Below are 11,639 nucleotides of genomic sequence, written 5' to 3'. Positions count from 1 at the left end.
AGTTCTGGTTCTGTATCTCTATATTTAGCTCAGTTCTGGTTCTGTATCTCTACATTTATTTCAGTTCTGTTTCTGTATCTCTACATTTAGCTTGGTTTTGGTTCTGTATCTCTACATTTATTTCAGTTCTGGTTCTGTATCTCTACATTTAGCTCGGTTCTGGTTCTATATCTCTACATTTAGCTCAGTTCTGGCTCATGTATGATCTCATTACCAGGAGGATTGTTAGACGAGGCAGCACTTCCCGGCCGGTGTCTTCTCCCCCCATATTCACTATGGGACGTGTCTTATTTAATATCTCACAAGTTTTCTATAAATCTTCGTTATTTCTACAGGAAAGATATATATCTTGGTACCGTGTTAGCCAGTGGATAGAAAAATATTTAGAATTGAGAGTCCTCAGTGGTTGATACCTTTTAATGGCTAACTGAAAAGATGGTAACAAATTGCAAGCTTCCGTTGGCCCCGGATCCAGGCGAAGCGTTTACCGATGCTCCTCGCGCGCTCCGGTCCCAAGAGTGCATTGCGGTCTCGCAATATGATGACGTAGCGGTCTCGCAAGACTGCTACGTCATCATCTCGCGAGCCCGCAATGCATGGAGCGGTCACTGGGGTGTCGCGAGGAGCGGGAAAGGCCGGGTCTGGATCCGACGGGCCAACGGACGGTGAGTATATAACGATTTTTTAGTTTTTTATTATTTTTAACATTAGATCTTTTTTTTTTTTCTGTGCTATGTTGTGCATAAATATGTGATTCTTCAGAATTTCTTTTAGTCTTTGCCTGATGAAGAGACCTGTGTAGTCTCGAAAGCTTGCAATTTGTTACCATCTTTTCAGTTAGCCATTAAAAGGTATCAACCACTGAGGACTCTCAATTCTAAAAATATTTCGTTATTTCTAGAAATTCTCCAGCTTTCACTTTCACTTTCTCCAGCGTCTAACCTCTCCAGCCTCCCTCTGCCCGGTAACTGCTGCTCATCTGGAGATTAATTTTCCTATTGGAGGAAGATGTAACTCCCATCCAATCAGAGCTGGGCTCCGTCCTCCAGTGCACAGTGCCTGTGATACTGTGGCAGTCGTGTTACTGTTTCGGGTCTCAGGTGAAGTTACGTCTTGTTCGTCCCGTCATATATCAGGGCAGGATGAGGAAGATGTTGCCCCTTATTGTGCTGCTCCTCTGTGTGTCTGCGGTGTGTTCTGGTGAGTATGGAGGCGACCACTGATTGTACCTTATATTACAGGTTATTATTACATTTTATTATTATTTATTATTATAGCGCCATTTATTCCATGGCGCTTTACATGTGAGGAGGGGTATACATAATAAAAACAAGTACAATAATCTTACACAATACAAGTCACGACTGGTACAGGAGGAGAGAGGACCCTGCCCGCGAGGGCTCACAATCTACAAGGGATGGGTGAGAATACAGTAGGTGAGGATAGAGCTGATCTTGCAGTGGTTTAGTCGATCAGTGGTTACTGCAGGCTGTAGGCTTGTCGGAAGAGGTTGGTCTTCAGGTTCTTTTTGAAGGTTTCGATGGTAGGCGAGAGTCTGATATGTTGTGGTAGAGGGTTCCAGAGTATGGGGGATGCACGAGAGAAATCTTGTATGCGATTGTGGGAAGAGGAGATAAGAGGGGAGTAGAGAAGGAGATCTTGTGAGGATCGGAGGTTGCGTGCAGGAAAGTACCGGGAGACGAGGTCACAGATGTATGGAGGAGACACGTTGTGGATGGCTTTGTATGTCATGGTTAGGCTTTTGTACTGGAGTCTCTGGGCAATGGGGAGCCAGTGGAGGGATTGACAGAGGGGAGAGGATGGGGAATAGCGGGGGGACAGGTGGATTAGTCGGGCAGCAGATCTTAGAATAGATTGGAGGGGTGCGAGTGTTAGAGGGGAGGCCACAGGACAGGAGGTTACAGTAGTCGAGGCAAGAGATGATGAGGGCATGGACTAAGGTTTTTGCAGATTCTTGGTTTAGGAATGTACAGATCTGTGAAATATTTTTGAGTTGAAGTCGGCAGGAAGTGGAAAGGGCTTGGATATGTTATAGGACTTATGTCCTATGTTGTGTTCTCCTTGTAGTTTATGTATCGGTGTGTTGTCATCTGTCACGATTCATTCGCCCACTCATAACATGTGACTTGGAGGTGACTATATGGGGGGCTCCGCTTCCCCCACTCACCTGCCGCCATAGGCTGATAATGGCTCCGTGCTGCCCGGTCACATCCACACCGCACTAATTGCTGCCACCACCCGCCTTTTTGTTAGTCCAGTAGGATGCCTGCCGGGGGTAACACACTAGTAACATGTACACCACCCAGCTTTCCCAAGCACCTGACAGGTACACAGCCAGCACCCCGGCATACACAGGGTAACAGCCAGGCTATACTTTCCCGCTTCTAGGTTGTGGGAACATTCAGAGCAGCAAGCGAATTACATTATAGCTGTAATATAGATAGGTGCAGTGCTGAGAAAATACAAGGGGAAAACAGCACAAAACAGGGATAAATCCAGAAACTTCTTACTGATTGGATCGGAGAGAGATTCTGCGCTGGAGAAACGCTGACTTTTGTATAGATTAATACTCTTTGTATGAGGAACGAGAGCTGGGGGATATCTGTTACGGAGCTTACAAAGACACCACTCTCTGGCGCTCCCCTTACCCTCAGGTCAGTCAGGGAACTGCAACTAGGATAAGTAGTCGCCAGAGAGGCTGCCCTGTCACGTACTGGTTATTGGGGCACCCTGCAGTGAGGTATATATATATCACCAGTCCCAGGCCGGATATACGGTATATATACTGTTGTGAATTTACCTTTTGGCTCCCTCTAGTGGCTACTAGTGATTTGACTCTGGGTATGTCATTCATCCCTTGTATGCTCACCTGGGTCGTTAGGTCAGGGGTGTTGCTATATAAGCTCCCTGGACCTTCAGTTCAATGCCTGGCAACGTTGATATCAGAGCTAATCTGTAGTGCTCTTGTCTACTGATCCTGGTTCCTGTTTGATTAAGCTAAGTCCGCTATCTTGCTTTTTGCTATTTGTTTTTGTTTGCATTTTTGTCCAGCTTGTTCATAATCTGTATCCTTTCCTTGCTGGAAGCTCTAGGGAGGCTGGAGTTCTCCCCCCGGGCCGTTAGACGGTTTGGGGGTTCTTGAATCTCCAGTGTGGATTTTTGTTAGGGTTTTTGTTGACCATATAAGTTATCTTACTACATTCTGCTATTAGTAAGCGGGCCTCTCTTTGCTAAACCTAGTTCATCTCTGTGTTTGTCATTTCCTCTTACCTCACCGTTATTATTTGTGGGGGGCTTGTATCCTACTTTTGGGGTCTATTCTCTGGAGGCAAGAGAGGTCTTTGTTTTCCTCTTCTAGGGGTAGTTAGTCCTCCGGCTGGCGCGAGACATCTAGCGACCAACGTAGGCATGTTCCCCGGCTACTTCTAGTGTTGGCGTTAGGAGTAGATATATGGTCAACCCAGTTACCACTGCCCTATGAGCTGGATTTTCGTACTTCGCAGACTTGCTGATATCTCTGAGACCCTCGCCATTGGGGTCATATCAGTTTGCCAGGCCAGTATTAAATGTTAAATGCATTGCAGAAGCGGGATTATAAAAAAGAAAGTTCTGAGTTTTTTTTTTCTCTCTCTCATTTTTTTTTCTTTTCCCCTTTAACTCTGAGTGGCTTGTGTTTGCTGCAGACATGAATGTCCAGACCTTGATTACAAGTGTGGACCAGCTTGCTGCTCGTGTGCAGGGCATACAAGATTATGTTATCAGAAATCCTATGTCAGAACCTAAGATACCGATTCCTGAACCGTTTTCCGGAGACCGATTTAAATTTAGAAATTTCAGGAATAATTGTAAATTGTTTTTGTCCCTGAGACCCTGTTCATCTGGAGACTCCGCTCAGCAAGTAAAAATTGTTATTTCTTTTTTACGGGGCGACCCTCAGGATTGGGCCTTCTCGCTGGCGCCAGGAGATCCGGCATTGGCTGACATTGATGCGTTTTTTCTGGCGCTCGGTTTGCTTTATGAGGAACCCAATCTTGAGATTCAGGCAGAAAAAGCCTTGCTGGCGATGTCTCAGGGCCAGGACGAGGCTGAAGTGTATTGCCAAAAATTTCGGAAATGGTCCGTGCTGACCCAGTGGAACGAGTGTGCATTGGCTGCAAATTTTAGAAATGGCCTTTCTGAAGCCATTAAGAATGTGATGGTGGGTTTTCCCATTCCCACAGGTCTGAATGATTCCATGGCCCTGGCTATTCAAATCGACCGGCGGTTGCGGGAGCGCAAAACCGCAAATCCTCTCATGGTGTTGTCTGAACAGGCACCTGATTTAATGCAATGTGATAGAATCCTGACTAGAAATGAGCGGAAAATTCATAGACGCCAGAATGGCTTGTGTTACTACTGTGGTGATTCTACACATGTTATCTCAGCATGCTCTAAACGTCTTACTAAGGTGCTTAGTCCGGTCGCCATTGGTAATTTGCAACCTAAATTTATTCTATCTGTAACTTTGATTTGCTCACTGTCATCGTATCCTGTCATGGCGTTTGTAGACTCAGGTGCTGCCCTGAGCCTTATGGATCTGTCATTTGCCAAGCGCTGCGGATTTGTGCTTGAGCCATTGGAAAATCCTATCCCTCTTAGGGGTATTGACTCTACGCCATTGGCAAAAAATAAACCGCAGTTTTGGACACAGGTTACCATGTGCATGACTCCCGAACATCGGGAGGTAATACGTTTTCTTGTTCTGCATAAAATGCATGATTTGGTTGTTTTGGGTTTGCCATGGTTACAGACCCATAATCCTGTCTTGGACTGGAAGGCTATGTCAGTGTCAAGCTGGGGCTGCCATGGAATTCACGGAGATTCCCTGCCCTTGTCTATTGCATCTTCTACGCCTTCGGAAGTTCCGGCGTATTTGTCTGATTATCAGGATGTCTTCAGCGAGTCTAAGTCCAGTGCACTGCCTCCTCATAGGGAATGTGACTGTGCAATAGATTTGATTCCTGGCAGTAAGTTTCCTAAGGGGAGACTGTTTAATCTGTCGGTACCTGAACATACCGCGATGCGTTCATATATCAAGGAGTCTCTTGAGAAGGGGCATATCCGTCCTTCTTCTTCCCCTCTTGGTGCGGGATTCTTTTTTGTGGCCAAAAAGGACGGATCTTTGAGGCCTTGTATTGACTATCGGCTTTTAAATAAGATCACTGTCAAATTTCAGTATCCTTTGCCACTGTTGTCAGATTTGTTTGCCCGGATTAAAGGTGCCAAGTGGTTCACCAAGATAGACCTTCGTGGTGCGTACAACCTTGTGCGCATTAGGCAGGGCGATGAATGGAAAACCGCATTCAATACGCCCGAAGGTCATTTTGAGTACTTGGTGATGCCATTTGGGCTCTCTAATGCACCTTCAGTTTTTCAGTCCTTCATGCATGACATTTTCCGGAAGTATCTGGATAAATTTTTGATTGTTTATCTGGATGATATTCTGTTTTTTTCTGATGATTGGGACTCGCATGTGGAGCAGGTCAGGATGGTTTTTGAGATTCTGCGTGAAAATTCTTTGTTTGTAAAAGGCTCAAAGTGTCTCTTTGGTGTACAGAAGGTTCCCTTTTTGGGGTTCATTTTTTCCCCTTCTGCTGTGGAGATGGATCCAGTCAAGGTCCGAGCTATTCATGATTGGACTCAACCCTCGTCAGTTAAGAGTCTTCAGAAGTTCTTGGGTTTTGCTAACTTCTACCGTCGTTTTATCGCTAATTTCTCTAGCGTTGTTAAACCGCTGACGGATATGACCAAGAAAGGCTCTGATGTAGCTAACTGGGCTCCTGCTGCCGTGGAGGCTTTCCAGGAGTTAAAACGCCGGTTTACTTCGGCGCCTGTTTTGTGCCAGCCTGACGTCTCACTTCCCTTTCAGGTTGAGGTGGATGCTTCGGAGATTGGGGCAGGGGCCGTTTTGTCGCAGAGAGGCCCTGGTTGCTCTACTATGAGACCTTGTGCCTTTTTCTCTAGGAAGTTTTCGCCGGCAGAGCGAAATTATGATGTGGGCAATCGGGAGTTGTTGGCCATGAAGTGGGCATTTGAGGAGTGGCGTCATTGGCTCGAGGGTGCTAAGCATCGTGTGGTGGTCTTGACTGATCACAAAAATCTGATGTACCTCGAGTCTGCTAAACGCCTGAATCCTAGACAGGCCCGCTGGTCATTGTTTTTCTCCCGTTTTGACTTTGTGGTCTCGTATTTACCAGGTTCTAAGAATGTGAAGGCCGATGCTCTGTCTAGGAGCTTTGTGCCTGATGCTCCTGGAGTCGCTGAACCTGAGGGTATTCTTAAGGAAGGAGTTATCTTGTCAGCTATTTCTCCAGATCTGCGACGTGTGTTGCAGAGATTTCAGGCTGGTAGGCCTGACTCTTGTCCACCTGACAGATTGTTTGTGCCTGCTAAATGGACCAGCAGAGTCATTTCCGAGGTTCATTCCTCGGTGTTGGCAGGGCACCCGGGAATTTTTGGCACCAGAGATCTGGTGGCCAGGTCCTTTTGGTGGCCTTCCTTGTCAAGGGATGTGCGGTCATTTGTACAGTCCTGTGGTACTTGTGCTCGAGCTAAGCCTTGCTGTTCTCGTGCCAGCGGGTTGCTCTTGCCCTTGCCTGTCCCGAAGAGACCTTGGACACACATCTCTATGGATTTCATTTCGGATCTTCCGGTGTCTAAGGGCATGTCTGTCATCTGGGTGATATGTGATCGTTTCTCCAAGATGGTCCATCTGGTTCCTTTGCCTAAGCTGCCTTCCTCTTCTGATCTGGTTCCTGTGTTCTTCCAGAACGTGGTTCGTTTGCATGGCATTCCTGAGAATATTGTGTCGGACAGAGGATCCCAGTTTGTTTCCAGGTTCTGGCGATCCTTTTGTGGTAGGATGGGCATTGATTTGTCGTTTTCGGCCGCTTTTCATCCACAGACTAACGGACAAACGGAACGAACTAATCAGACTCTGGAGGCGTATTTGAGGTGTTTTGTCTCTTCTGATCAAGATGATTGGGTGACCTTCTTGCCGTTGGCTGAATTTGCCCTTAATAATCGGGCTAGTTCTGCCACCTTGGTTTCGCCATTTTTCTGCAACTCCGGTTTCCATCCTCGTTTTTCCTCGGGACATGTGGAGCCTTCTGACTGTCCTGGAGTGGATTCTGTGGTGGATAGGTTGCAGCGGATCTGGAATCATGTGGTGGACAACTTGAAGTTGTCACAGGAGAAGGCTCAGCGTTTTGCCAACCGCCGCCGCGGTGTGGGTCCCCGACTTCGTGTTGGGGATTTGGTATGGCTGTCTTCTCGATTTGTTCCTATGAAGGTCTCCTCTCCCAAATTTAAGCCTCGATTCATTGGTCCTTACAAGATATTGGAGATCCTTAATCCTGTATCCTTTCGCCTGGATCTTCCGGTGTCGTTTGCCATTCACAACGTATTTCATAGGTCCTTGTTGCGGCGGTACGTTGTGCCTGTGGTTCCTTCTGCTGAGCCTCCTGCTCCGGTGTTGGTTGAGGGCGAGTTGGAGTACGTGGTGGAGAAGATCTTAGATTCTCGTCTCTCCAGGCGGAGGCTTCAATACCTGGTCAAGTGGAAGGGCTATGGTCAGGAGGATAATTCCTGGGTGGTCGCCTCTGATGTGCATGCGGCCGATTTAGTTCGTGCCTTTCACGCCGCTCATCCTGATCGCCCTGGTGGTCTTGGTGAGGGTTCGGTGACCCCTCACTAAGGGGGGGGTACTGTTGTGAATTTACCTTTTGGCTCCCTCTAGTGGCTACTAGTGATTTGACTCTGGGTATGTCATTCATCCCTTGTATGCTCACCTGGGTCGTTAGGTCAGGGGTGTTGCTATATAAGCTCCCTGGACCTTCAGTTCAATGCCTGGCAACGTTGATATCAGAGCTAATCTGTAGTGCTCTTGTCTACTGATCCTGGTTCCTGTTTGATTAAGCTAAGTCCGCTATCTTGCTTTTTGCTATTTGTTTTTGTTTGCATTTTTGTCCAGCTTGTTCATAATCTGTATCCTTTCCTTGCTGGAAGCTCTAGGGAGGCTGGAGTTCTCCCCCCGGGCCGTTAGACGGTTTGGGGGTTCTTGAATCTCCAGTGTGGATTTTTGTTAGGGTTTTTGTTGACCATATAAGTTATCTTACTACATTCTGCTATTAGTAAGCGGGCCTCTCTTTGCTAAACCTAGTTCATCTCTGTGTTTGTCATTTCCTCTTACCTCACCGTTATTATTTGTGGGGGGCTTGTATCCTACTTTTGGGGTCTATTCTCTGGAGGCAAGAGAGGTCTTTGTTTTCCTCTTCTAGGGGTAGTTAGTCCTCCGGCTGGCGCGAGACATCTAGCGACCAACGTAGGCATGTTCCCCGGCTACTTCTAGTGTTGGCGTTAGGAGTAGATATATGGTCAACCCAGTTACCACTGCCCTATGAGCTGGATTTTTGTACTTCGCAGACTTGCTGATATCTCTGAGACCCTCGCCATTGGGGTCATATCAATATACGTCCAGTCCTTCACTGCCAGGATCTCCCCAAAACACCAGAACGGTATGATGCCACCAGTTCTTCGATAAATATAAGCCCGCTCTGTTAACAAACTTATATCGGGTCAGAAACCAACCCCAGGTAGTGTATAACTACTAGCCGGACTCACGGACGTGGGAAATTGGGATTCGAGGATAAAGAGCAGCCCAAAATTAATTGATATTTTAATTGCCGAAAGGCGCACTGGATGATACAAATATATACCGAGTAATATACAGATATTACAGCCAGAAGTACAGCTAAAGGTAGGGTATAGGTATGGGATTGCAGTTGGCTGTATATGTCACATTACCAGTCCTTGTGGCATGTGGATCCAGGGAAGCACTCGAGTTCACAGGTACTTTCTTAGTTCTGGTCTGTCTCCATGCGTGGCACGCCACAGCTTCCGTGGCAGAACAATAACCCTGGCTAAAGGCTAGGTTCTTGTTTTGCTTCTCTACATTTATTTTGGTTCTGCATCGGGGTCAGCACAGTACATGCTGCCTGCAGCTGTGTTTTGGTTCTGGCCGCAGCTTCCGTGGCAGAACAATGACACTGGCTAAAGTTGTGTAGCTAGTTTTTAACCCCTATCTCACCCCCTCTCATACTTGCCACCACCACTCTGGGCCGAACTGAAATCTCCTAACCTGACTTCCTAGCTGAAATAATTCCCAGCTAAGTGGTTCTGCGGAGCCAGTATCGATAGCTCAGTAACTGGGACAGCCAGAGAACGATGAGACACAGGTATGTGTGCGGTGGATTTCCAGGATTCTGGTGGTGTATTGGCCTTAAATTAACCCTGAGATGCACAGTACTCTCTTAATTCATCTTTATGTTTCTAGGACCTCCACCATTAGCTGGCAGCCCTGCACAAAAGACAGCAGGGGTCCCAGCTGTTTTCCTCTTCGCATTAATTAACACGAGGCCTCCAATTCTGTTGCCATATGGCAAGTTCCTGTTCTTTTGAAATGTATGAATTTATCTCATGGGTGGGCCACAGTTCAGGGAGCAGAGGGAGAGGTCTGGATAATATATTGGGCCTGAAATTAATAAATCAAAATGGTGTCTCCCGCGTCCCTCACAGTTTATTTTTCCTGGGTCTGACCCTGGAGGTCTCTGGATGGGATATTTTAAAGGGTCCCAATCAGACCCCTCACCCCTCGTCCTGGTCAGGTGAGAGCTAATAATATACAAGGAAAGACGGGTTACTGGACATAATTCTTAGGCAGGGTTGGACTGGCCCACCAGAGAACCAGAGAATCCTCCGGAGGGCCCTGGTTTCTCCTTCAGGAGAGTTCATAGTGCAAAACTTGCAGTTGCTATGGGGCTCTTCAGGGCTCTTCAGGGGGGGGTGAAAGATGGGCCCTCAGAATCAAATCCTCCAGTGGGCCCAATGTTCTTCAGTCTGACACTGTTCTTAGGTATGTCATATCTTACCATAGGACCCTCCTAGTGGAATAATATGACCGCCATGTTTGTGAGGATATTTTTACTATCTGAGATACAGCATATGTGTGTAATATGTAGCCAAAATTTGTGTTGATTTTACATTTCTGTGGTTTCCAAAGGCTGAAAATTCTGGCACTTGAAACCTCAGGAGCAATTATGTTCCCCGATCACAGAAATATTCATAGATTTAACAATCAGATTACCATAGTGATGGCTCAGAAATATTACATTTCCCTTTGTCCCAACCTGATGTCCCCGATGCGGACTGGAGACGTCCCGTCTTCTTAGGGGCAATTATCTTCACCTGTTTGTTAGGACTTATTTGATAATCAGGAAGTTCACAGAGAAGATTAAAGGGAACCTGTCACCTGAATTTGGCGGGACCAGTTTGGGGTCATATGGGCGGGGTTTTCGGGTGTTTGATTCACCCTTTCCTTACCCGCTGGCTGCATGCTGGCCACAATATTGGATTGAAGTTCATTCTCTGTCCTCCGGAGTACACGCCTGCGAAAGGCAATATTGCCTTGCACTGGCGTGTACTCCGGAGGACAGAGCATGAACTTCAATCCAATATTGCAGCCAGCATGCAGCCAGCGGGTAAGGAAAGGGTGAATCAAACACCCGAAAACCCCGCCCATATGACCCCAAACTGGTCCCGCCAAATTCAGGTGACAGGTTCCCTTTAAGGCCTCGTTCACACGGTCAGTACTCGGTCAGTATTTTACATCAGTATTTGTAAGTCAGAACCAGGAGATGAACAATTAGAGGAAAAGTATAATAGAAACATATTCACCACTTCTGGATTATCACCCACTCCTGGTTTTGGCTACAAATACTGATACAGAATACTGACCAAATACTGAATGTGTGACCGTGGCCTTAGGGTCCGATTCATCATTGCCTTTGCGCCTTTTTTTTGTCTATTTTTGTACCTTTATTTAACCCCAATTCATTATTCTATTTGAGCCTTTTCTGAACTCTGTTTTCTATGCTCTCACCTGTTTCTTTTTCTTTTTTTTCCTTTGTGGGCAGAGTTGATCAATTCCAGGTGTTTTTGTCTGATTCTTTATTTGACACTTTAAAAAAAAAAAAAAAGTCACTAAATTTGGTGGCACTCCACTCCAGCCCCCCGCTGTATTTTTAATATGCAAAAAATTGGTTCATTTCTTGCACAAAGTGCAATTTTTTAAGACAAAATTCATAAAAACAGTTCAAGTCAGAACAAACAACATTTTTGACTTAGTGCTAAATTCATGAATCGCGTGCGCCATTTTTAAGAATTTAGTTCCAAAAATTCCAACTAATAACACAAGACAAAAAAGGAGAGAGACATAGACAAAAAACTCAAATGATGAATTGGAGCCTTGGTTTCCCGCACATTGCAGGTCAGTGTGACAATCTCCGCCGGGTGAAGAAGCCTCCGGTTGTGCAGTGATATCAGACTTAGGCCGGGGTCACACTTGGCAGTGCAATGCGACAAACTCGCGCATCAATACCCGGCACTGCCGCCGGCACTCGGGTCCGGAATGTGCGCAGCTACATAAAAATACATGCAGCTGAACGCTCCGGTCCTGAGTGCCAGCGGCAATGCCGGGTATTGATGCGAGTGACTCACGCAAGTGTGACCCGGCCATATTC

The 11,639-nt window shown here is 46.5% G+C and overlaps 1 protein-coding gene across 1 annotated transcript in view; it reads left to right on the top strand.

Moving 5' to 3' along the window:
* The first annotated feature begins 1,046 nt into the window (after positions 1–1,046).
* Positions 1,047–11,639, top strand: part of LOC143806153 (class I histocompatibility antigen, F10 alpha chain-like) — a 200,250-nt gene continuing 189,657 nt past the window's right edge. The window contains exon 1 of the mRNA XM_077286144.1: positions 1,047–1,200. Coding sequence (XP_077142259.1) covers positions 1,143–1,200 — 58 coding nt within the window. The 5' untranslated portion in view covers positions 1,047–1,142. The remainder of the gene's footprint in view (positions 1,201–11,639) is intronic.

Source organism: Ranitomeya variabilis, chromosome 2, assembly GCF_051348905.1.
Source record: "Ranitomeya variabilis isolate aRanVar5 chromosome 2, aRanVar5.hap1, whole genome shotgun sequence".
Classification (NCBI taxonomy): Eukaryota; Metazoa; Chordata; class Amphibia; order Anura; family Dendrobatidae; genus Ranitomeya; species Ranitomeya variabilis.
The sequence above is the reverse complement of the archived record's forward strand: the minus strand, read 5'-3'. Positions and strand labels throughout refer to the sequence as shown.